At 42.4% G+C, this 26927-nt stretch overlaps 1 protein-coding gene across 1 annotated transcript in view; it reads right to left on the minus strand.

The window, feature by feature from the left end:
• LOC144827580 (aromatic-L-amino-acid decarboxylase-like) overlaps positions 1-26927 on the minus strand; it is a 1238931-nt gene that overhangs the window by 372738 nt on the left and 839266 nt on the right. The window contains exon 8 of the mRNA XM_078685836.1: positions 23842-23936. Within this exon, the coding sequence (XP_078541962.1) occupies positions 23842-23936 (95 nt within the window). The remainder of the gene's footprint in view (positions 1-23841; positions 23937-26927) is intronic.

Raw genomic sequence — 26927 nt, forward strand, 5'->3', positions numbered from 1 at the left:
ACGCCACTAAGACCGAAACGTCAACCCCACCATCTATTCCTGAGATACTTGTTGATCTCCAGTGATTTTTATTCTCATTAGGAGATATGTCACCTTTGATTTGTTTGGAATAGATGTTTGTTATGAACTGTTGGATTAATTTGATTTTACTTCCTTTCATGACTTATTGCTGATTAGTTCATGTTTTTGTACTCCTTTTTAATCTCTGCTATATAAATATACTGATATTTTCAAACAAATAGGATATTCCTGTGTTTTTGTGCTCTCAACTTGCATTTATTATTGTTGTCTAATGACACTTTGGTGAATGTTCCCTTAGGACTAACCCCCAGAGTAAATCTAAAATAATTCAAGTTTTGTGTAAACAAAACCCCTTGCAGGCACCCTGTACCTTTCATTGTTGAATCGCCCAAGCCTCCAAGGGTTTATTGGGTTTCCCAGTTTATATACAGTCTCTAACTAATGGCACAGTCTCAAACTGCTGGAAAAAGGCAGTTGTGTCTTCTTTATTGAAGAAAGCTACGCTAGACCCCCAATGTCCCACTAATGATAGACATATCTCCCTGCTACCTTACCCGATAAAGATCCTAGAAAGAGTAGTGAGTAGGTCCCTGTCAAAATATGTGGAAGAAAACCATCTCCTAGATGAAGTTCAATGTGGGTTCCACCCGGGACATGGCACCAAAACTGCCTGGTGACAGTTCTTAATGACCTTAGAACGTGGGCTGACAATGGACAAACAGCCATACTAGTGTTACTAGATATGTCAGCCGCATTCGACACAGCCAATCATAAGACCCTGATCAAGAGACTTGAGGAGAATGGTATTGTGAGCAAGGCATCAGACTGGCTGCAGTCCTATCTTCTAAACCGGCAGTATGCAGTGACCATGATGCCATTTCTGTCTCAGAATAGCCTCATAAAATATCGGGTTCCGCAGGGTTCTGCTATTAGTCCAATCTTTTTTAATTTTTATCTGCGCCCACTTATCACCCTTATAAAATCCTTTGGTATTGAAGTTATAAATTATGCACATGATAATTTGTCTTCTCATTTGAGGGCAATAATGCAATCCACTTGGAAAAATGTAATCGCTGCATGCGGTAAACAGTAGGCTGGCTCAGAGATAATGCTCTGCAATTCAATGGCGACAAGATGGAAGTATTATGATGTGCTGCAAGTAAAGTTCCCCGTCCTCTGACAGCGGATTTTTGGCCAGTCCCTGCAAATAACCCCCCGCTGCCTGTTAAAACAGCCCATAATCTAGGAGTACTACTGGATAGTATTCTACAACTGGACTCCCAAGTAATTAAAACAGTGAGCACTTGCTTATCTCTGCTCCGAACTCTTCGAAAAATACTTTTTTTTTTACCAGCTTTAGCTAGACCTCAAGTAGTAAGGAGTATTATTATGAGCAGATTAGATTACTGTAATGCCCTACCCTACTCCTGGGAGCCCCAGTCTCCTTACTAAAAAAGCTGCAAAGGATACAAGTAATCACAGCTAAGCTTTCATTAAACAGACAACGCAGAGCCTCTACCTCACTTGCTCTAAAAGATCTTCACTGGTTACCCATCGTGGAGTGAGTTCAGTTTAAGGCACTCTGTATTGTTTATAGGGCAGTACATAAAATGGGGCCTAAGATCCTACCGAGGAAATTCCTCTGGTATTCCACAGCTAGAAGCCTTCATTCTTCTTCCTCAACCAATTTGATATGTATTCCACATTTTAACAAAGCTCAACTGGGTGGTAGATTATTTAGTCTTGTAGCTTCCAGACTTTGGAATGCACTGCCAATCGAGCTCAGACAAATTAACACCCTGCTGCAGTTTAGGAAGGAAAACCAGACTTTTTCCAAGAGAATCATTTTTCTGTCCCTTCGGTCTGATTCTTATGAATTTCAGTTACGCACAGTGTCCCTTTACTGGTAATATCAGCGCCAGCATACCCGTTGGTTGACAGCCGCGCTATAGAAATGCTACTTACATGACATTACATTACTTGCCTATGTTAAAAATAGGGGTGCTATCCATTAGAAATATTCATCAAAGATAGCAAGTGGATCAACATGTTTCAAGCCAGAGTCTGTCACAAAAATGATCTAGCAGCTATTCTTCGGGAACTATGTAAGCTAATCTACACAGTGATTGGAGAATTAGGTATGCAAAGTCTAGGTAAGTTCCCAATCACACGTTACCCCTCTGGGTTTTGTATAAGTTTTTCTAACATAGTTCATAAAAATGATTTTTTTCAGGTATCAGTAGTGACTCCAAAGAAGATAGCGGAACAGCACACCAATTTGCGTGAGTGTCCACTGTCAATTTTCACAGTATGAACTACTAGAACCTTAGTACAGCAGTCTCTTAAGTATATTGATAGACCATTAAGTCATCAAATAAAATTTCACTGACAGTACAAAGATAGTTATGATTAGTTCACAAATTCCAATTGCAGACCACATTACAAGGTTGAAATTCCCTCTTCTCTTAACAGAAATAAGTATGTAAGTCCAGATAAATAGTGAGTTCCCACTGTCGTTTTTATTCCTTTTTTCACAAAAATCACCCGACACGTGTTTCATCTTACTCACAAGACTTTTTCAAGGCAGCTCGACAAATATATATTCCAGGTATCACCGTCTGTCACACAGAGCTATCTTGATGTCCAAAGAATTCAACTCCAAAATTCAGTCAGTAGAAGTTTGTAAGAAAAATCTCTTTGTTAAATCGGAAATAGCAAGCCATAAGGTCTTTATCACAGCATGGTATAAGCTCTGAATCCGGTGAACCACTCGTAATAAACCGGTTTCCTCAAATGTATTCTCCCGTAAACTCATTGGTAAGTAAGATAAAAGCTGTAGGTTAAAAAAATAACATATTTCATTTAAGCTGTCCCGGACACAATAAAACGAACGCCGTCAGTTCAACAAGGAGTCCCTAATATGCCTCCGTTCAAACCCGAGCTTGATAACACTGAACGCTCGGCATGTAGTCCTTAGTATGACTTCATTCAAACTTAAGCTCCATGGCGTGACCTGACGCAGCTCCCAGATTCGGGCACCGTGTTTCTCAGTTACTTCCATGAAGCTGAGCGAGGGTAGGTTGTCCTGTAATAGGTAACTTGTGATTGGGAACTTGCCTAGACTTCACATTACATTGCTTTCAGGAAGAAGAGACAGTAGACACTAACTATGAATACTTACAGAATTTTATCACAGCGACATTTTAGACAAACTTATTCCAATAAAAATGCTAATGCCAAAACAAAAACCTTAGGCTCCATGGTATACAGAAACCCTGAAGGAAAGAAAATGTATGTAGAAAACAGGAAAAACAATGGCGGAAAACATATAGGCAAAGATAAGAGGCAAAGATAAGCTACTACTGAAAGTTGTGTTGAAAAATTATAAAATAGAAATCAAAAAAGCTAGAGAAAGCTACTATTCTACTATTTCCAATGCAGTTAGGAAAGCACAAACAAGTTTTTGATATTGTAAGAGAGCTGGCTCACACAGATTGCACAAAGCAAATATTCCAGGAATTGTGCAGTAAACTGTTGCACTTCTTTCATAATAAAGTGGATTTCTTTTTAAAAGATATTAGCAGAAAGAATTTATCGGAATAAGGGGAACATTCTAAAACTATGGACTCACCCTCTAACCCCCCCAGCTGTTCCATGGTTGACATACAGCAAGAAGAGCTTGATGGGAAGTTGCCCAAAATAGACCTGCTAAATGAAGAAGAATGTAGTGCGTTAGGCATGTCAATTTAATCCGGCTCAATACGAGACCCAGTACCACATAAAACCTGGAAAGAAAAAGGGAGTGAGCTATTCCCAGATTTAAGAAAGATCTGTAATCAATCATTTTTCCACAGGAAAGGTACTATCACTTTGGAAGAAAGTAAAGTGTTAGTTACACCATAGTGAAGAAACCACAAGCTAATATACAGGATCCTAGTAACTTCAGGTCAATCTCTCAGCTCCCATATCCGTTTAAGATAGTTGAAAACATACCATTAAAAGACTGGCAAATTTCTTAGAATCTAAGGCACTACTCAAACCTGAACAGATGGGCTTTAGACCTGCCTGTGGCACAGAATCAGCCTTAATTATGGCTACAGGAGAGTTGAGGATACAGGTTGACAGTGGACAGACTGTAGTCTTGATTTTACTGGATTTGGCAGTGGCGTTTGACACCGTCAACCACTGAATCCTACTAAACAGATTAAAAGAGATAGGGGTGGTATTTTTCTAAAGTGGACTGAATTCTACCTATCTGAGAGATATCAAGCAATCTCTTCCCCCTTTCAGATCAGAGTTTAAAGACATCTTGCCTGAAGTGCCACAAGGGTTCACGTTAAGCCCTATTGTGTTCAAAGTGTACCTACGACCACCACTAACACTAATCAAATCATCTGGGCTGTCTTTTGTAAACTATGCAGATTACACCCAATTAATAATATCCCTGGATAATGATGGTCCAAGCCAGCTGGATGAATTCCACATATGCCTATCGGAAATGGCAAAGGCTCAGCTATAACACATTAACATTTAATGGAAGTAAAACAGAGTTCCTATTCTGTACCCCCAGCAAAATACCATGCCTACTTCCAATTAAGTTCTGGCCATGGACAAAAGACGTAGACTTGATTTCAATTCAATGAGTACGAGATCTGGGAGTACAAATTGATAAAAAACTTTCCATGGAAGTTCAGGTTAATAGGACAGTAACCACTTGCCATGGACATATGAGACATTTGAGGAAAATTGCTCCTTTGCTTCCACAGCCTGCACGAAAGATAGTCGTACAGAGTGCAATACTAAGCAGAATTGACCAATGCAATGCCTCCTACTGGTAATCCCAGATTATATCCTTAAAAGACAGGTAATGGAAGCTAAACTAGCACTTAATAAATCATGGTTTGAGTCCGCAATCAATACCCTAAAAGAACTCCACTGGTTATCAGTAAAAGAGAGGGGCATTTTTATAGCTATGTGCATAGTCCATAAAGCCATGAATGGCCTAGGACCAAGACTCCTACAGAAGAAATTCACCTACTAAAAACCGACATGGAGATTGAGATTGTCTTCAGCCAATCTTGTATGTGTACCCATGTTTAAGAACGTGAGTCAAGGCAACACAATTATGGAATAAGCTGCCTATCTCTCTATGAACAAATGCTTAGTTTTAGGAATAGCCTAAAAACCTGGCTTTTTCCTAAATAAATTAGGCCAAAGTCTGCCACCTCCAAAAGAATACGATTGTGGCCCCGGTCTCAGTCTCACTGTTAAACAGTGATAGAGCCAAGATGCCGGCAAGATGAAAGCCGCGCTTTACAAATGATTAATAATAATAAGAGTAATTAAAAAGTATTGGTTGAGAGATCCCTTGTTCTATTCTGAGATTGCACCAACAATTGTTCACTAATTACACCAATCTACACTGCTAGCCATACACCCAGCCTTCACAGACGGCATAAGAACATTTCTCAGCTAAAGCGCCCCCGACATGGAGCAAAAGCCCTATGACGAAGCAATAACACCCATCTGGGTGAGTGATCGCACGTGCACCTGAGGAGTTGCGCTGCCCGCGGACCTCTTAGGACATCTACTATTTCACCAGCATAGTGGGTTTCAGACAAAGATTATTCTTGCTCCTGTGTCATGAGTGGCCCCTTCAGCCACAATGACATTTTAGTCAGCTGACCAAAGCATCTTGTGACTGCTAGCTTACAGCCAGATTCATGAAGGAAAAATCGTCTCGCAAAGTGCGAGATTCTGCGAATCTTGCCCTTTGCGAGCGCTTTTTTTGCATTTGGGATTCATCATCCCAAATGCAAAAATCGCAAATTCTAAAATCGGTAAATTGCGAAAAATTGCATTTAAGGAATCTTTATTTGAGATTCCTTAAATGCAATTCATGAACCATTTTAGAATTGCGAAATCGCTATTGTTGGCCGCTATTTACCACGAAGTCTGACTTCGAGGTAAATAGCGAAAACTTAGAAAAATGCACTTTAGTGCATTTTTCTAAGTTGGATGTTACACACACACATGTCCTTTGGACATGTGTGTGCGCAACACCTGTGTAAATAACCAGTTCAGGGGTGCTACCGCGAATCGCTTCCTTATTTGCGATTCGCTAATTGCAAATCGCAAATAAGGATTGACTCCCCATTCATTCCGATGGGCCTTTGGCCCATAGGAATCAATGGGGAGTCATTCCTTATTTGCGATTCTCAATTAGCGAATCGCAAATAAGGAAGATGTAGAAATCGCTATAAATTTTGCGATTTCTTCATGCATCCCGTTTTGCGAGTCTTTAATAGCGATTCCTTAATAATCGCTATTAAGGACTCGCAAAAGAGGAGCATGATGAATCTGGGGGTAAGTGTTTAACATTTTAAGCACTGTTTTAATTGGGCAAGGTCCTTGTCAGAGCTGTCTCAGCAATAGGAAACCTGGAAGACAACCATCTGGACAATTAGGGTGACCAGAGCCATGAGGACCTGGACAAGATGAACCAAACCCAGTGGGACTTAATCCACAAGAATTGGCATTGCAAATTTTAGACAGGACCAGGAACACATAGACAAGGATAAACAGGACTGGGGTACTGGGTAAGGGTGGGTGAAGCCAACGGGCTTGTACTACGTGGAATCGCGCGGAGTTGAATAAAAACTATGTGGGATTCCTCGGAGCTCCGCCTATGCCTAGATACGACAAACATGTCACTCAGGCGGGCCTAATCAGCAAGGTTAGTCTGCTCTTGGGTGTGCTGTCGACTGCTCTCCTCCGTTTCACTCCCTATAATACTTTTAAATACTAATAGCCTAATTTCTCTAGACAGAGTTCAATTCCAAAGGTAACTATTCCACCACTTACATGGAGACACAAAAAGTGACAGCCTTGTGTTACTCACCCCTATGCAATGCAGAATTCTAAGCCTGAGCCAGTCCCAAGGCCCATACACCCCAACAATTCCTCTTTGCTGTCTGCCGAACCTCACCTTGATGATCCTGCAAGGCAGCCCTGCCAATGCCATCTTGTCACAAATATAATCAGAAATCCTGCTCTGACTCTCTCACTCATAAGTGGAAGCCCGGCTCTGCCACTTCCGCTGAACGTCATCATTGCCTGACAGTGACACCCACTAGTCGCTTGTGAATGTATTATACCAGGAAATTGATTTTTCTACTTCATAAAGAAAGAACACTACTGCAGCAAGTAAGGCAAATAAACAGATATTCATGCATATTTCAGCAGGGTGATCATGATGTGCCTACTATGTATATAAGGAACCCCGTGCAGAAGTGTGAGAAATGCATACGTATTTCTCGTATGCATTCGTACTGCATACAAGAAATGTTCTCGTATGCACTAGTTCTGCACTTTGTGCTCTGCCCTTACCAGAAAGCTGAAGAGCTTTCGCCGGCACAGCTAGAGCTGCGGACCATCTGTTCTTGTCATTCTTTGCTCTTCCTTCCATTTGCTTTAGCTATGGCCATCAATAACTCATCTGATCAGTTAAGGGCCAACAAGATCCTACTGTAAGTTAAACATTTTTAAATGGTAAATCTCTGGCTTGAGTGTTCCTCAAGGTTGTAGAGCAGGCATACGTAGCTTGGCATATTTTTGGGGAGAGGACCTGAACACAAAGGAGCATTAGTAGAGCAAAGCAAACACAGATGTCACGAGAAGGGTGTGTGGGGGCTAAGGCTGCGATGCCAGGTGCCTCACCTAGGAGGTGCCAGGAAGGGAATGCAGATGATATGAAAGGTGATACCACGTGAGTAGGAAGCAACCCCGGCGGTAACCAAGGGATTACAGCAATATTTTGACTAATGAAGTTCTAATTGAGCTCTGGAAGTTTCCCCGTAGGAAAGCCAAAGTAAGATAATTTGTAAAGTGTCCACTATGTGCGGTTTGGTTTTATTGATCTTAATTACAGTAGCTATTGATCGACTATATAGCGCAGGCTTGGCCCATGGATATAGCGCTTTACATGAGAGTTAGGCGCTTGGGAACCTAGTGTATCCCTTTTTATAGGCACGTGAAGAGTAAGTGATTCGTCCAGAATCAGAGGGTGTTCAGCCGATGGTGGGATTCCTCATTCCCCCGTGATGCGAAACTGTGACTTATAGTTTACCCACGGGACTCGACAGTGTCCTCGACCCACCGAGCTATTTTAGCAGCTTATCTAGTGTTGAAACTCTGCTCCACGGTCCAAGTGGAGGTTTATCAGGAACTCTGCGTTGCACACAGAGCACGAAGTTCCCAAATTCGGCAAACTCCGTGAGCAGAATGAATTTGTCCGCCCGGGCTTAGTACTGGGACCAGGGTGAGAAAGATCATGATGTCCAGAGGGATGTGGAACAGAGAGATCAGGGCCCAGTGAACAAGGGCTCGAAGGAACAGGAGAAACAGGGGTAGAAGGAATAGAAAGCCTTCTGCCACATTGACAAGGAGGGCTAGTAGATTCCAAACATACTAACAAGGACCAGAGGAACAAGGGAGACCAAGACCAGGAGTAGCGGACCCAGGTGAACAGACCAAAGAGGACTAGTACCAGGAGACCAATGGAAAGACAGACCAGGGACAGGAGAACCTAGACAAAGAACAGATCAATGTGGGCCAAAGGGCCAGAAACAAATGGACCAGAACTAGGAAGACTACAGCCAGAAAGGATCAGAGCTAGCAAGACCAGTGAACCCTAGATCAGAAGGACTGGTAGAAATATAAAGGAACAGAAAGGACAGGCCGAGTGGAATCAGAAGGTTCTTAAGGGTCAGGAGGACAATAAACCAGGGTGACAATGACTACATAAAACAGGAAGACCTTAAACATAGGAGCCAGTGCCACAACGATGAGAAATACCAGGCCAAGGAGGACCATTGCAATGATAGAGGGGACCAGGGTCAAATGGACAAAACCAAGGTGGCAAACCAGGATACCATGAGGTCCAGCAGAATTAGGATGAGGCAGGAGAACTGGGGGACTAGTAGAGCTGGGTAAACCAAAGGGATGAGCACCAGAAGACCAGATACAAGAGGAACAGACATAGGAGTACCAGAAGTAAAAACAGCACGTCATACATCATGAGGACAAGGAACAGAAGGATAAGGAAAAGGCAAACAGGGAACTAAAAAACTAGGGGGGCACAACAAGGAGGACTGATGGGTGAGAATTCGGGTGAGGTGGCTGTAAGGGTCCAGAACTGGGAGCCAATGCAACAGGAGACTCAGAGGACTAGGGGCAGGAGTATACGGAAAGGATGATAAGACAAACCAAAACCATGAACTTCAGGACCAAGAAATCTAAGGCTAGCATGAACTGCAGATAAGTGAACATCAGAACTAAAAAAGGCTAGGATGATCTGTGGTGGACCAGGTTATTCAAGTTCCAAGATGGAAAGGAGCAGAAGGACTAGGGCCAGGAGGATCAGGACCGGATTGAAGAGAACTATGAAGATCAGAGCCAGGACAGCAATGGTCCGTAGGACCAGACCAAGATAAGCTGTACAGGGACTAGGAAGATCAAGTGGCCAGTGCCAAGGGCCCACATGACCAGAGAATAGAGAACTAGGTGAACTAAAAGAATCACAAGCAAAAGGATTGGAAACAGAGCTCAGAGGGTCATGAAGACCAAGATCAGATATCAAGAGGGGCAGAGCAATCGTCTAGGGTAGCAGGACCAGGGTGATGTGGATCACATGTAAAGAAGACAAAAAGAAACTGGAAAATCAAGGCGACTTCACAGTAGTGGTCAGGAGAACCTGGACCAAAATGACTAGGCTCAGGTGAACACATACAAGAAAAACCCGGATCAAGAACGTGAGCCCTATTGGATGCAGTACCAGTAGGACTAAGATAGCAAGCTACAGATTCAGAAGGACTAGGAAAATCCAAACCAGGAGGGGAAAGGACACAAGAGGCCAGATAGACCAAGAGGGACCTTTTAATTTATATTGTACATGCTGTTTTAAGTACTCATTTCAGGCTCCGTGTTAGCCACCCATAATTGACGTACCCAAGATTTTCTTTCCTTAAAGAATCTCAATGGTAATTTGAAGTTTTAATGAGACTTATGGAAAAAAATTGCTTTTAGCTGCAGTAATTTCAAAGATTCCAAAGTAATATAACATACACTTCCTTTGTCAATCCCTTCTTTTTCCTGGTCACCGAAGCAATAAAGAAAGCGATGGAAGGTCAGATGTTTATTCTCTATATGTCTTGGATTCCTCACAGACCTCTGGGAAGTTGTTGAGTATCTTTTTACATTCTTTTATTTTCAATGTTATAATAAACAGTACACAATGGGCATTGCCTAACAACAATGTATAAGCACATTCCAGCTCCCCTCTGTGTCCCTTCCCACTTGGAAATAAAACCCCTACAGTCCCTACTGTCTTGCAGCTGCTGTTTGTCTTCTTTGTGTTCTCCTAAGTAGCTGTATGTGCACTTAGACTGACCTCAAAACTTCACTGGATATTTGGGGTTAGGAGTTTCTGTAGCATCCCAGCCCATTCATCTTCTACCTTATCATCTCACCTAGCCTCTTGCATTTGCCATTCCTCTGCCAGGGCCCACTCTCCCAAGTCTTTAATCCATTATACATGTGTGGCACGTGAGGGTGACAGCCATCTGATAGCTACTCCCCTGTTTGCAAATATATGACTCGGCAACACAATCCTCTATTGGACCTTGCTCTCATTAGAGTAAGGGATTACATGTAAGAGGCAGTGCCTGACAGTACTGACTATGTTTATATCAGTCACCTCACATAGGCGACACATGATGGTTTCCGAACACGACAGTAGACGCATACAACTGCAGGCCATAGGTAGACAATCTGGTCCTCCCATTCTGCATCCGGGGCAGGTATCCGGCTGGTCTGATAAATTCTATGCAGTCTCACCTTCCAGAGGTAGGTGTGATGGAGTACATAAACGTGTGTCAACTTAAAATGTGCATTGCATGGCATTTCCCACACTAGTGCGCAGTCTCTACGCAATTCACCATCTTCAATTAGGTCTATGGGGTCGCTGTCCCATCCTTGTCTTGTTGGCAACGAAACCTTGAGTCTGCCTTGTTTTAGTGCCCTGTATGGTCAGGATACCAGCCTATGACGAGATTCTATGTCTCATAGCACGTCTAACATCTGTAACTGGCCTAGGGTTTGTGGATGCCCAGATTTTGCAGATGGTCTTGGTCAACTTAACGTATTGTAGAAACTGACGAGGCCCACTCTAACAGTCTCTTAAGCCTCTGTGACGGAACTGAAACTAAACCCCAGGTATAGGTCTACCGTTAATTTGCAGCCCCTTTTTTACAAGCATGTACCAACATATCTTTCCTGATATACAAAGAATACTGTAACCACAATATTGGCAGGTTTTTAGACAACAAAGATGTTGAATGATTGATAGTATTTTGCCGCCTCCCCCATGTTCCTATGCTTCCTCTTTGTCCTAATGCACCTGAGAGAAAATATAGAATTGGCAAATCACACTATGTTTTCACCGCGTTCCATCCTGGTTGACTCCTGCAGGTCTGCATACACCGAATAAAGCAGTGGGTGTCTGCTGTACTTGGCAGAGTTTCTGTTAGCGTGGATGTTGTGTCCAGTGGTTGCGGGAGCAGCACATTAGGAAAGAAGGTGAGAGGGAGGTAGTTGAGGTTATTAAGACACAAGGTAGTCTCAGTGAAAGACAATGAAGGAGGAACTGCTAAGGGACGTAAGGGAGTTTGGCAGGACACTGAGAATTATATTATGCATTGTTAGGAAAGTAGGAATTGAATCCCAGTGATCGGCAGAGGAGAATGGAAGGACCCTAGGCATATTTGATACAAAATTAGTGGGGGTGGTATGATGATCTTGGAAAGTGTATCAAGAGTCAATCAGTTTTGAGATACTGGCATATTTTAAGCTGTCCTGTTTTCAGTGTTTAATGTTTGTGTATTTCCATGGTTGTTTCTCAGTGTTTTCCAACTCATTTGAAATTAATGCTTATCAGTATTTATTAAATTGCCTAACAGCCAAAATAGACAAAATGTGTTTTGTCTGTGTTTGCAAACATGTTGTTGTTTGCAGTGATTGCTATAAAGCACATATTTAATTTAATATTTCTATTAGCAGTGTGTCCAATAGGCTTATGTTAGACTGTTTTACCCATAGAAAGTCTGTGGATTGCACTCTCACTAGCTCTCACATCTCATTAACCCCTCCCATTTCATTAACTCTCACTCACTCTCTGTCAGCACTCTGTCTGGTTGACAGGGCTATCAATGTGTTTCAAAAGCAAGAGTGCCATATTCAAATGTTGTAATAAGCAAATTCATGGGCATTGTTGTGGTCATTCACCTACTTCTTACTGAATATTATGACATTATACTGGTGGTCAACCCAGGGAACAGCATAGTACCTTGAGAAACATTTAGACTTTTTAATTACTCTGGATTACTTTGTAGCCCCACATTCTGAGGCACCTGAAACTAAGCATATTTGCCACTGTTTTTCTGCACCCTTTGACCGGCTGTTTTAAGGTGGTGCTGCTGTTATGTGGACATTCATAGGTGCCAAGTGTCTCCATAGTAAATGTTTAAATTTAATCCAGTGCTGATCTTTTATCAGGCATCACATTGTGTTCTTAGACTTTGTTGTTAACTGTAACTATGGGCCCAAAACCCCAGCAGTAAAGTTTAGTTTGATACAAAGCCAGGATTAGTTGAATGTATCACACATAATAAGGGGACACCTTACTGCTATGAATTTTGTTGAACGTATTTTGCCATGTTTTCAGCACTATTCCATGTGCAAAGTGACAGCACAGGTACCTATAACTACACATTAATTGATTTAAATGATTAAAGCCTAGAAGACCTGCTATCAATAATGCCATGTTAGGAATGGGGTCTGATATATCAAAGGCTTTTACCATTAATGTGGTTAAACGTAATGGTATATATTGACCAAGATTCTTGTGATTCATCCAGTTCACCAATTAGTGAATTAATTAAACACTGCCAAAAGATAATATGTGATTTTAATATTCCCAGATTCTGTACTGTGCATAAAATAAAAAGATCAGATCTGAACCATGTTTCTAAATTTTGTACTTTTATTAAATGCAGGTAAAACCAAAGGAGCAATATTTTAGTGACCTCATTAAACAACAAAACTCGAGCAGAATAATCTTAAACATGTCTCTCTTGCTACTAACTTGCATAACAAAGTTATGTTGTTAGCCCTTTCAGATAAAAATTAAAATGATTTTTTCTCACTTTCCTTTCGTTGAATGACATTTTAGTTTGTGGTTGCACAAGTGCTTCTCAGTGTTTATATGTTAACACCGATGAGGGCAGTTTCCCTTTTGATAGGTTTTGTTTCAGTTATTACAGATTTAAACCTGAAACAGTATAGCCTACATATTTTGTATGGGTGCCCTCCATCTCCAATCCCTCCTCAGAGCTTGATCATGGTACTAGCATAGTGGGGGACAGATGTACATCTATACACAATATAGAACTTTAAAAATACAGATGTAAATATAGGTGAGGTTAAGAACTAACCGGCAAGGAGCTGAAGGAGTTGTTACTTTCGCATGGCAGTCCTTCTGATGAATGTGTGACTATGAAGGCCAACACCCCTCCTTCTGACTGAATCTATGGTATCCCCTCTAATCTAGGGTACATGATGAGTTATGCATGAGAGTATCCCAGGTAGGATTCACATGGGCACACTGTAGGTGTCCTCCCCTACTTTAGGTTGTAGGAGATAGGGGACACATTATTCTGTTCTTGTAGGCATACGACAGCCCTGACAAATGCCCCAGAACTTTTTGGCTCTTTGTGTGGGCAGAAACATGTCGGCCTATTGTGAGATGGATTAGAAACATTACTCTCTTTAGGGTCCATCAACGTATGTAGTTTTAACGTATCTCAGGCCCTCACTATTAAAGGTGATAACCGAGGCACGTGAAGGTATTTTTGATTGAACGGGATCCTGATTTTTGTCAAGTAAGTTGTATGTAAGAACTCCCTCCTTTTGCCAGTAGTCTTCACAGAGGTTGAGTCTTCCTTAGTAGTACCATCTTTCCATGGTGGGGAGAGGATGCCTCCAATAAAGCATGACAAAATATTGTGTGTGAGGCATCCTCTTCCACTAAGTATAGCCTTTCACACCTACTGAGACTTCACATGGCTTACAGGATCTAGTTCTCCACAATCAACCACATTTTCATGCTTATTGTATTAATATTGGAAACCTACTTATTTTGTGTTTATTGTTTCATCGTGGGGACAGTAGTGTTGCCTCATCTTCATCTGATTCTCCCTTTTGTGGTTTTTGTTAACATTTTTGCGTCTAGGCTACTTTTGGCACCTTCTCCCCATTAATCTATCTATGGTTGGACTTAGTTACTTTTTCTGGAACTCAGATTCTTCCAGCGGGGCAAGGCTGCTGTAGATAAGATGGACTCCATGAGGCCTGATACCATCTCTGTGAGTTCCAGCTGAATTGGATTTGGTATTGCAGACAAGTTCAGATGTGAAGAAACCTGAATCTTTGGCCTAGCAGAGATGCATGTTCTTCAGATAGCCTTGGCAGTTTGTTAATGGTCTTCTATGGGTCTTTGAGCCAAAAATTTTCAAGTCTCAGGTTTCAGGAAGTGTAGACTTGGACACCAGCCAAGGGTTCAGGACCTGGGGAACAGCACTTGGGAGTCAAGACTCACTCCATCAGAGGCCAGCAGCATAGTCCAGGGCAGGTTCAGTTGGAACTAGTCTGCTGGGCAGCTGAAGAAAGGGCCTATTGTAGCTTATTGTGTCCCATTAGCTTGTTTAGGAGGTCAGCATTTACTGTATGTTCTGCTGCAAACAATCTTAAGAGTCTGAGACCCTTAACCTCAGCGCACTTTAGCTGTGCGCGGTTGTCTCTACGACACTCCGCATAAATTCTTAACACATTCAGAACTAGACTTTATCTTCTCAAGATTCAAATTTTATCATGTTTGTAACCAAAAATAATTCAAAACATTGTACACATTTGCTCTAACAAAGTATTTTTCATTCAATACATGATTATTCTAAAGTTCACAAGTTTCAAAACAAACATATTTCTTTTGCATAGATGACTTTTTCTCTTGCGCCCAATGCATTTCAAGCTCTTAGAGCTCTTCCTCAGGGGCCTGTGAACTGAATAGTAATTTTGCATTACTGCCAACATTGTTATATAAACACAGGAAACCAAAACATCATTATGTACAGGGAATTATTTCCAAAAAGAAATGCACGCATCTTGCTGATGCAGGTTCAACTGGCAAAAAGATTCAAATAAAACACGATAGATCTACTTTCTCATTTAACCCTTTAGGTTCTTGTGTTGACAAAAGCCTGATCCAATGTATCTCTCTTTGGAGGAGGGACCTGGTGAGATCAACCCCCTCGTATGTCTTAACAGCTTCCAGTATGGAGTACCTGATTTGAGCAATGCTGTGGTTATTGTCATTCCAGTGTTTTGCCAAATTGCTTTTTAAATTTTTGTTCCTTATTGTGCTCTTGTGTTCGGTTATTCTTTTTTTCAATTGTCTCTCCGTTTTCCCTACGTAAATTTTTCCGCAGGGGCATTTGATGTAGTAGATGAGCCTGCAAATGTGTACAATGTTTTGAATTATTTTTGGTTACAAACATGATAAAATTTGAATCTTGAGAAGATAAAGTCTAGTTCTGAATGTGTTAAGAATTTATGCGGAGTGTCGTAGAGACAACCGCGCACAGCTAAAGTGCGCTGAGGTTAAGGGTCTCAGACTCTTAAGATAGGTTATTCAGTTTAGGCGCGTCACAGGACAAACGTGCCACCACGGCAGCACGCTGGTAGTTTAAAAATCATAATTTGAAAATTAGTTTAAATTCACAATAACTTTTGAGAAAAAGCTCGAGTGCTCCTCCTCCCATCTATAATTCTGCTGCAAACAATCCCACAATGCCCTTCTCTGCCTACAACCAGCTAGCAGTACCCTTCCTGTCCTGTGCAGAACTTGCTTGTCCACCCTATCAGCGTATCAAGTGAAATGAAAAACCCCTCCTCTGTGGTCATTCTTGCTCAATTTTGGGGACAGTTTCTCTCCCCCTGGGACTGGTGCCGGTCTGACTGCGGGAACAAATGAGGGCCCTGCCCAGATGTCAGCTAAAATGTGCTTGTGACAGGATAGGCCTCTGTGAAGTTAATCAAGTTCCAATGCACAACCCAGATGCTCGTCCTGCCAGAACCCCAAACATGTTCCTGGGCATTGCCTAAGACACATCATCCAGGAGGGGGCTATTTAGCTGTCACATGGCAGTTGGAGCCAAGCCAACTGGGTCTCCTAAGGCGTAAGGCAGGGAATAATTAACCTTCTAAAAGTGCCTTTTCCAAAACATTTATTACAAATCCAACTTCACAAGTGAATTGGACTTGTAAACATTTCAAAAATTTAATAATCAAATTTGTAGTTATTTCCTAGATAGATGGTATACTCAACCCTGATACAGTGAAAATAGCTTTGAGGCCTTTTCTCTGTAAATTTTTAACATAAACTTTAACATGCCCTAGATTTAAATGCCATGCACTCTGCTTTATGGGCACTAAGGCCTACTTATGACTGACTTACTAATATTTAAAAGGAAGGTTTAGACCTGTCAGAAGGAGTTATTTTGACAGGTAAAATTTGCAGTCTAAAACTTCACAGCCAGGCTACAAATGGTAGGCTGGCAGGCATGGTTGCACTGTCATTGTAGTGGTTGGCACAATGGGTGCTGCAGTCCAATCTTGATATTTAAATTGCAGGCCCTGTACCATGTCCAATAGGTAAGTGAATTATGCCAATAAGTATAAACAATTTTATTATGTTAAAAGGGGGAGCGAAGCCTCTTTACCACTGGTTCACAGTCCTATAGCCAGCAAAACAGTGAAAGTATGAAATCTGGGCGTATACTACGCAAAATATGGTCATTTCAGACACCACCTTGACGTTTCAAATGACACCACCCACAACTCAAATTTTCCTTTAGTTGTCTACATTATTACGTGAGTTGAGTGGGTAAAATATAACCCACTTTTTGATACCGTCTGTTAGAAATGAGATTTCTGGTTGGCTGAGGCTTGCGCCAAAGCCAGGCAGAAACCACCACTCTAGTCAGGGAAAGGGAGTTACACGCAAAGATAACCCCTGCTCACCCCCTTAGCAGCTTGGCACGAGCAGTAAGGCTTATCCCGGAGGCAATGTGTAAAGCCTTTGCGCAACACACACACACACAGTAGCAACACACTAGGCACACCACAAAAAGGAACTCCACAAAAGGCTATATATAAAAATAGCCTTTGTATTACCATAAACACTTTAGATCATAATCACACAATTACACTGTGCCAACCTGGCACTGGGCAGTTTTACAGGGGATTATTTACACCAGACAGGGCCACGTGGGTCACTGTCAGAATCAGCACTTAGTAGAACCAACACTTATCAGAAATAGCACTTCTGGAACATAGAATAATTGTAGCACAAAATAACAAGTGTAGAACACAACCAGTAACCACTGGTAAAAGGTAGGAACACACTACTCAATACTAATCACCTTAGGCATAGGTCACGCAGTGAAACATAACTGACTAGCAGAAACTATACTAGGCAAAACCACCTCCTAATCATGAAACACATTTAGAGGTATAGGCATAAAGGCATTGCACATTACGCATAAATCACATTAGGCAATTATCAGCATAAACACAGTAGGCAATCACTTTGCGCAAGAGTCACATTAGATACTGACCCCAGGCCAACTGACCTTCCATGGGGCTCAAATGCCCTTTGTCCAGCAGTGTCAGGGCAGGCTGCGCAGGCAGCCAAAGAAGAATGCGCAAGAGTTTAGGGCCTAAATATGGCACCTGCCCACTACTTGCTGGGCAGCTGTGAATCACCTGAGGGCCACTGGCACCTACTGTCCACCAACAGTCAGGGCGCGCTGCCTAGGTAGCTAGAGCAAAGGGGACAGGGGCACAGCCTAAATGTTGAAGCTGCCCTCTAAGTGCTGGGCAGCTGTGGCAGGGAACATGGACACCAGAGTGCCCCCTGAGCCTCACTCGGGGACACATAAATATCCAATGGCCCCAAGTCCCACTCTGGGACTTCCATGAACACTGGGCCTCCAGGTCTTCCTTGGGACTTCTATAAACACTTGCCCCAGCATTGCAGTGGCCCGCTACCGCGGCACCACTGGGAAAACCAAAGTAAGAAGGAGATATTAGGCCTCAAGTCAAAAATGGACGCAGGCAGGCGGGGACCACACTCTGGGGGTCTTGAAACAAAATGCGTGCCCCAATGGTAGAGAGGCTCGCCCTCTGGCAAGTCCGCTGAGCAGATGTGACCCAAAAGCACGGAGTACGGGCAGGAGGTAGGGGTGGCAGCAATGTGCCCCTTTACACTCCCTACCCCTCCGCAAACGAACTCCACTCACCGGACTCTCCTGTGCTGCCAGTCTCCTCTCTCAACATGCAGGGCTCTCCCACCATACGGAGCCCTGTGTGCGTCGCGCTGCTTCCTCACCACGGAGTGGGCTCCCGTTCACCGGCAGACCTGGTTCTGGTGGGAGCAGCGTATCGCTTCTTCACCCAGTCCTGGAGCGCGGGGTAGGCTCCCGTCCGCTCCTCAATTCACGGGCACCGGCTCTCTTCTGTGTTGCGCGCGGCACCTGCGGGGCTCTCCCTCTACTTCGGAAGCCCTGCCGAACTGCCACAGTGCATCTCTCCCCTCCAGGCGGCACTTCCTTTCTCTGCTTCCGGATGATTAAGTGGGCGCGGGGCTTCCTTCGGGAAAACGGAAGTCCCGCCCCACGTCAGGCAATATTCGGCCTGACTTCCGGTTTCTGCGTTCTTGGCGGCTCGGCCGTCGGCGGTGAACCGGGGCAAATGAGGGGTAGGCTCCCTCTTGAATCGTAATATATAGCAGGGTGGGCACCCGCTCAGAGTGAAGAAAGACAGGGTAGGCTCCCGATTATAGAAGTCACTTTCCGCGGCGGCAATGACGTGGGGTGGGCTCCCGCCTGGCAATTAAGCATGGGAGAATCCCTATGCCAAGGATTCCCTCTTGATGAAATGCAGCTCAGTGCTGCGAAGCCCCCACACGCTCTACTTCTTCTGGGGGCAAGAAATACAGTGCTAATGGAAAATAAAGCGCTCCCAAAGTGCTAGCATCAAGGTCCAGGGAAAGTCTTTCAGAGGGCGGGGTGGGGCAAAGGCTGGGCCCAGGGGCCAGCTCACAGGGCCGTCCAGTAGGGAGGCAGCACCCAGTGGCGGTTCCTCCTGGCGCTCAGCAGCAGCAGGCCCCCCTCAAGTCAGGAACAGAGAAAACATTTTTCATGGGGTCACAGCCCCTTTTTATACACACATTTCCTTTGTCTAAGTCTGTGGGGCGGGGGAGAACCAGTTATAACTGGTTCTTGAGCACTTTGTTTTGCTCAGCCGCTCTCCCTATTCACAGGACAGGCTAGGGACGTCAGACGCATCACAGGGGGTGGAGCCAGCATTGTGGAGGGAAGGCCCAGCCCTACTCAGGTCCCAGGAGCACTTCTCCCTCCCATCTACATGTAGATCTCCCCATTCACCACCGGCCAGACCCATCCTGACTCCTGGAGCCAGGCACACCAGCCAGCCCCTGTCACTCATAAGCCAGACAGGCAATTCACATTCACTGCACACAGACATGCCAACTTCTAGAAGTGGCACTAATACACTAGTCCCATTAAATCTGCGCACACCGTCGTGCAGCATTTAATCTCACGAGTTCGCACATACCAAACTCGCCCCTGCACTCCTCTCACATCAGGAACTACCATGGACACACATATCCCCCATGCATTCCTATGGGAGGGCAGGCAAATCTCACCTCATGCACTCAGGCTGCCCACGCACTTTACACTGGGACACAGTGTTGAAGTGCGCAGAAGCCTAAAATCACTACCATCGAGTCACATTTAAAAGCAAAAAGTTGAAAAAAGGGTGAACCTGCCAAAAGAGCCAATTCCAACACAGCCTCATTTACATTTTTATAGGCAGTCAACAGCTTTCATAGAAGTTATTCAGTGAGAACAGATACATCTTTTTCCCATTATTGTAATTGCTGTTACATCACTGCAAAGAGTGAAAAAAGAAACTTTTTTCATTGATGTGGAATAAAAAGATGTAGAAGAAGTTCAATGGCTGCTACCATGTCCTAGATCTGGGATCCGTAGGGTGGTCTTCCCACAATCTTTTTGCTTTTTACCTCCCCATTTTGCTGAATCTTCTTGTTAGCCTTAGGACTCTGAGCACTATACCACTGCTAATCAGTGCTAAAGTGCATGTGCTTCTTCTCCAAACATGTGTGTAATTGGTGTATACCCGATTGACATATTAAATGTACTTGCAAGTCCCTTGTAAAGTGGTATACCATATACCCAGGGCGTGTAAATTAAATTTTACTAGTGAGCTGCAGCACTGATTGGACCCTCTACTGAAGTAGCATTTCAAACCTTTCTCAGACGTCACTGCAGTGCCTTTCTGTGCAGTTTACTGACACTTCGACTTGGCATTTAAAACTACTTGCACAGCCTTAAATTCTCCCTTTAATATGCTTAAGTTACCCCTAAGGGAGGTCTTAGGTAGCCCTAAGGGCAGGGCAGGGTACTATGTAAGTAAAAGGTAGGACATGCACTGTTGTAGTTTGTATGTCCTGGTAGTGATACAGAGGCGTTTTCATTTTTCTCTACTGTGAGGCCTACTCCTCTCAAAGGTTAGCATTGGGAATTGCCATATACCTTTTTAAGTGGTAATTCCTGATCAGAGAGGAGTAGCTTTTTGATGTTTCATATATTTAGAATGGAATTGATAAATCCTAGGTGAGTTTGGATTTAACTTTATTCTTTTAGAAATGCCACTCTTAGAAATTGGACATTACTGCTCTATATGCCTGGCAGCTTGCTTGACCTGGGTTGGGCAGGGTGACACATACATTTGTGCATTTCTTCTAGACAGCCACCACACAGGTCACTCAACTGCATCTGCATTTATCTGCATTCGGATGGGTCTTCCTGAGCTGGGATGGGTGGAAGGAGCTCACACCCCACTTGAATAGGTAGTGTCCTGTCCACACACAAGGTACTGATAACCCCCCACTATGGGCTAGCAGACAGAACTGGGTTGAAAGGGATCCTTGTTCAATTCATGGAACTCCTTTTAATTCACTCACTACATCAAATTCACTTTGGGTATATATACTGTGGCTCTGACAGGATGAAGTCAGATCATGCTTAGGACTTTTTAACTAGAGGCTGCTGGCTCTACATTTGCACATTGTCAGAAGGACTGATGTGCTAGCAGTAGGGACTGCCACTGTGTGACCTGCTTTTGTGTGCTGGCCTGCTTGTTGCTACCTTTATTTGTGCTACAAGTGTTCTCCAGGGGCTTGTTGGCTTGGCTCCTGTTCCTTAATGTCTCAGGGTCACCGAAGATATGTTCCGATACCGGTGCTGTCAGGGAACTCTGAGTCCAGCAAATGAAACATGTTCATAGTCTGAGATTTACTTCTCTAAATACGAGCGCTCCACCTTGTGAGTCTGATGCTCCATGCCCACCACATTTGTGCCCTGTAAGTGGAGACTCCAGATGAGAGTGGTGCCTCCACTTGGGTGTTTAGTGGATCAGCTGTATTATCTTTGAATGCGTTGCTTCGGCAAAGTGAAGTGCAGCAAGTACATCATTCCCGCCCCAGCCGCCTTGAGCCATGCGACGCCAGCGACCAGTTTCCCTTCTTCTCAGCACCCAGAGCAGGCATGGATTCACAGCAGACCTTGGAGGTCCCAACAGCTTCTATGCTCCCACTGACACCTGGCGAGTCTGCCTCAGTAGCGGCCCGTGTTGTCCCAACTCCTCTGTTTGTGCTGGGTAGTGTAAACCGGTCAGAGATACAGTGACTGTCCTATCCAACGTAAGTGTTCTTTTGGCATTGCAGAGTTTGCTAATCTTGCATTTTTGCCTACCTTAAACAAAACGCTTTGAACATGATTTTTTTTTTTAGACACTCAAGTACTATTGAATACCGTGATTTTTGGTATTCTTTAATTGTGCATATCTTGAGAAATATATATAATATTTTTAGAGTTTTGGTCTCATTTTGCTAACAATAAAGACAACTATTTTTATAAACCCATGTGGAGTCTTATTGCGGTGTATTGTAAATGTACAGGAATTTATATAGCGCAAATCACCAAGCGGTTTCTAAGCGCTTGCTTAGGGAACCGGTCCTGGTATTCCCCTGTGAGATAACCCCGGCAGGGTATCCGCAAGGTGAAAGCCAGGCATCCCGCCGCGAGGGGCCGTTGTGGAGATTAAGCAAGCTATTGCCCAGAGTCGCAGAGTGTGAACCCGTGAATCGAGTAGGCACCGGAGCGAGAATTGTCGAGTCCATGGACATTTTAGGACTCAAGACCCCGCCGAGCCGGGAATTGAACCCTGGTCCCCGGCTGACCTCTGCTTCCAGGTCTGCCTCCTCTAACCAGTGAGCCACACTTCTCCACTATTCACAGTGCTACTGTGTGTGTGTGTTGCACAAATACGTTACACATTGCCTCTTTAGATAAGCCTGACTGCTCTGTGCCAAGCTACCAGCGGATGAGCACTGGTTATCTTTTAGTATTACTTATCTTCTACTTACTAGAGTGGTGGTTCCTGCCTGGCTTTGGTACATACTTCAGCCAACCAGGAATTCCATATCTAACACCATGTCTTCTTCTATGAGATATTTGCTCTGCTCGGAAGTAGATATGTGTGACATCCATTTGCCAAACATGGTGCCTCTTGAAGCAGTGCAGTTGTAGAGAGAAGGCTAGAGCTAGAGTAGGTACTTGGCAGGAAGACAGGTATGTTTGGGAGGTGTGGGAAAGGGCCACTACACACCAAGTATTTTTGTGGCTTTCACGTAGTCAAGAATGGTAGCCATGAGGGAGGTGAAAGTTATGAATTGGGACCTCTGGAAAGTTACCAGAAGGCTACAGATGTAAAGAAAGGAATATATGTTATATGAGTGCTTCCTGGCTCCGATCACCCTCCAAAGCTAGTCCCTGGGATCAATTAAAAGGAAGGGCAATGGAGATGGGGAAATACCATAAAATGATATATGTGTGGGTGTCAGCAAATGGATGTTAAGATCTCTGGGTTCCAAGTGACATCAAACAAAATTCAAGCTTTACTGTAGATGTTAATGATGTCAATTGAAACCCTCCTGGAAAATAAACCTGGTATTGATACCTACTTATCTCCAATTATATGTCTTTTCTTTGTCCAAGGAAGATGATAGTACTTTTTGAACTTCAGAAATTAACCATCACTCCATATATTTAAACTGAGAAATATTCTAGAGCAACTGTCTAGAGATGCACTTATTCAAATGTGTGACTATTCGGTAGATAAATTATAACCCATGCATCCTTTTATTAGGCTCTATGTGGCCCTATCACAAAAATGACAATTATCATCAACTATGTAAAAGTGTTTGAATTTTCATTAAGACCTTATAAGATGTGAGTATATTGAGTCTGCTCTGTAAAGCGAAATCCTAGATTCTTTACACAACAAGGCTATACAATAAAGCATTACTGGGAAGGTTAGTAGTAGTTTACTATGTTAATTCAGACAATATAAAGGTGTGCTTGGGGGCACAAGATTTCAATCAATAGTTTTAGTATTACTATGATTTAAAAGTGGAAGAGGCTTCTATAATAGTCTGTTGGGGCAATTTCAGTATGCTGAGTTTCATAAAACTATGCTTACCTCAACTCCTTTCATAAAATGCCTGAACTCTGGGCACAAAAAGGCACTCCCAGCATATGCAGCATCAATATGCAACCAAATATTCTCTTCTTTGCCTGCAATATAATAAATATATATCAGTTAAGCTTGTGACATATGTAATTTTGTAGTTGGTCTGCTGTATTCTTTGTTGCTCCATTCTATCTTGTCCAGTTAAGATAACTCTGCTGCAAACCTTGCCTACACTGTCAGCTGAAAGCACATGTGTCTTCCCCATCACAATTGAACAAAGTGTTCGAATTTGTTTTTGACTTCGATATAAAAAAAACCATTATGAAGGGTCCAACCTGCAATATTCTGATGGGGCTGACAATGGTCCAACTTGCATTATTGATTAGATCTGATAAGCATAGAGAAATTGTGTGCTATATAGTGAGGTGGCCATGACCTGCCATATACGACAGGAGTTTTGTATCTCTCTTTTATTAGCTGCTTCTCCTATGTTTGACGCACTTCAGTTTAGCATTCTGGCCTTACTGCGTCTACCTCTTAAAGATCAGACGTCACACTGTATGCTTACACATTATGAATCAGAGAACAACAGATGTTCTTTGCTTCCTATATGACATTATCATGGTTCAATACATTTAAAACATAGCAATGAAAGCAAATACATTTAGATTATTTGACTTTTCATTAATTTATGGTATTTCAAGTCAAATCTGGCCCGAGGAAATCCACGATGAACAATGCAAATGAAAAAACGTGCTTCCCTACAGGAAACAATAGCAGAAAATCCCATCAGGATAATTATTGGTTCCTGTGAATGTGCACACCTCTTTGATAGTGCTATTCCATCATGGTACATTTGGATGTGTTGATTACGTTTCTGATTGTACAAGCAACAAAACGCATCTTTGTTCATTTTAAAAGCATGATCTTAGTTGTTGTGAATTGTGGATGCTCTGTGTACTGACTCAAGAAAACTATTTTTTGAAATTATGGAATATATATGACAAGCCACAGTTTATTGCATCTTCATTAACTTTTTAAGTACCATTATTTGCATCAAATCCAAGAACAAATGGTAGGCCAGACTGGTATAAAATGCTAGCTAGTAAATCATTTTTAAATAGATCTTATATTAGATTTTGGCATTTTCATTAAACTGTTTTGTCAAACCAATATATAACAATCATATGCAAGAAAAGTGTTTGGATGAAATATCGAGTTGTAAGTATCAGGAGTCACAAATATCAGAAAAAAATATTGTGACATAAAAATATTGTTAAGCAAAAATATGGCTGTCAATAATATCGTTTTTTTCAGTAAGTAATCTAGGGGTATATTATCAAGGGGTTTTATCTCTGCTTTTTTGGCTTTAAAAGCCAAGAAAGCGGAGATAAAATTATCTCCCTATTACCAAGCTGTCGCTAACACCAGTTAGCGACAGCTAATAGGAGATAGCGACCATCATGGGCCCCACTTTGCATGTCAGTGATATTTATCACTAATGACATGCAAAGTGGGCGTGCCAAGATGTTAGCGACTGGAAACAGTCGCTAACATCGCTATCTCCTATTACCAACTTTTGGAGATATTCGCGCTAAGCGCGAATATCTCCAAAAGCTAACACCTGCCCTGAGCAGTTCTTAGCCATGTTATCCAATGGGAGGTGGATAACATGGCTAAGAGCATTTGCTCGATAATGCATGAATATCGCTGACTTTTCAGCGATATTCATGCATTGCGGCCGTTTTTTATCGCATTTGCGATAAACCTTGCTAATAGCAAGGTTTATCTGCGATAAAAATCGCCGATTTGCGGCGATAATGTTTGTCTCTAAACAAGTTAGAGACAAAAATTATCGCTAGTTGTTGGTAATATACCCCATAGTTTTTAAGAATATTGTTGTTTATAATATAATTTTCAATAATATAGTTGTAAAAAATGTTTTTTAATTATTTTAATAGGTTTTAGTTCATATATTATTTCTGTGTTACTATCGTTTGTGTAGTTGCTATACATTTTTGTAAATATAGTTTGTAGTTTTAAATGATTTAGAATCTTAATTTAATTGTTAATAGTACTTTATAGTGTCATTGTAGGGTTTGTAGGGGATAGGGTGGGAAGTTAATGATGCAGAAACTAATTAATAATTAAGTAATACAATTTAATAATGTGATTGTTATTATGTCAAATATGTAATACAGATTCATTTTAGTTGTATTAAAGGTGTGGGTTGCTAGGCTTGTAGTGGTATAGGGTGGGACGGTAATTAAGTAATAATTAATTAACAATTCTTAACTGATCAGTGTATTATTTACTTGATTAACAATTATGTACATTGTAATTTACTGATTTATTTGAGATACATTTTAGTTGGGGAGGGGTAGGTTTGTAGGGGTCTAATGTAGGAAGTCACTTAATAGTTGTTGGATAGTTATTTTTATTGTTATATTATAGTTGTGGACTGCTGGGCTTGTAGGGTGGGAAGTTAATTAATTATTAATTGTATAACATTTATTTATTGATTATATTATTAATAGTGATTACAGTGATTATAAAAATTGATTAATTGAGAAAAAATCTACACATTTGTTTAATAAGAGTTTATTATTCTTTCTACAGTCATGGGGTTATTCATATATGTAACATATTTGAAGTGAAGCATTTTCTGGGGGGCAAGATTGCTGCTGACTTGCCGTAACAGGTAGCAGCAAGCTTTTCTCTCCCTCTCCTACATGAACTGCTTGGTGATGTAGAATGTGGGATATCGTATTATGGATAAAGCATTGGATTAACGGAGCTCTGGGCTGCGAACTACCACTGTATTGGTTACCCCGACAATCGGTACTGAGCTGGTGCTGGTGGCCGTGCAGGAGCAGAATAACGCCAAAGGGACCGAAATCCTAGAAGGAGCCGAAGGATTCTACTGACCCCAGGGATGCGCAGAAAGAAATAGCATCATCGGCACCAGCTCCCTCTTTGCGAAGTGTGGGACAATTGCAAAGGTTGGCCGCTAAGAACAAGGAAGGGTCTGATGAGGCAACAATGTTTCTAATAATAACTCTAAAGGTGGCGATAAGGCTACGGCAGCTCCTGGA

This window comes from Lissotriton helveticus, chromosome 4_1 (assembly GCF_964261635.1).
Source record: "Lissotriton helveticus chromosome 4_1, aLisHel1.1, whole genome shotgun sequence".
Taxonomy (NCBI): domain Eukaryota; kingdom Metazoa; phylum Chordata; class Amphibia; order Caudata; family Salamandridae; genus Lissotriton; species Lissotriton helveticus.